General features: G+C 43.3%; 1 protein-coding gene across 1 annotated transcript; it reads left to right on the top strand.

Moving 5' to 3' along the window:
* Positions 1-3: 3 nt before the first annotated feature.
* On the top strand, positions 4-411 carry LOC109131947 (DExH-box ATP-dependent RNA helicase DExH18, mitochondrial-like; the record flags this gene model as incomplete). Its single annotated transcript, XM_019243113.1, has 1 exon — positions 4-411. A coding segment is annotated over one exon (408 nt), but the record flags the coding sequence as incomplete, so codon positions are not given.
* Between the last annotated feature and the right edge of the window lie 5 nt (positions 412-416).

Here is a 416-nt window from a genome sequence, read left to right as displayed (position 1 = left end):
TTTTACAGTTTGAGCAAGTATAACGGCGATAAGATGGTTCCAGTTGGTGCATCACAGGTAAAACAGATAGCAGGGAGAGCTGGAAGGAGAGGAAGCCGTTATCCAGATGGGCTTACAACGACGCTACACGCAGAAGATCTAAACTATCTAATTGACTGTTTGCAACAACCATTTGATGAAGTTACAAAGGTTGGGCTTTTCCCGTTCTTTGAACAGATTGAGCTTTTCGCTGCACAAGTTCCAGATATGGCCTTTTCTGCGCTCTTGGAGCATTTTGGAAAACATTGCAAACTCGATGGTTCTTACTTCCTGTGCCGTCATGATCATGTGAAGAAAGTAGCGAACATGTTGGAGAAGGTACCAGGATTGTCTCTAGAAGAACGGTTTAACTTCTGTTTTGCACCGGTTAATATCAG

This window comes from Camelina sativa, unplaced genomic scaffold (genome assembly GCF_000633955.1).
Source record: "Camelina sativa cultivar DH55 unplaced genomic scaffold, Cs unpScaffold09107, whole genome shotgun sequence".
Lineage (NCBI taxonomy): Eukaryota > Viridiplantae > Streptophyta > Magnoliopsida > Brassicales > Brassicaceae > Camelina > Camelina sativa.
This window is presented reverse-complemented; position numbering and strand designations above follow the sequence as displayed.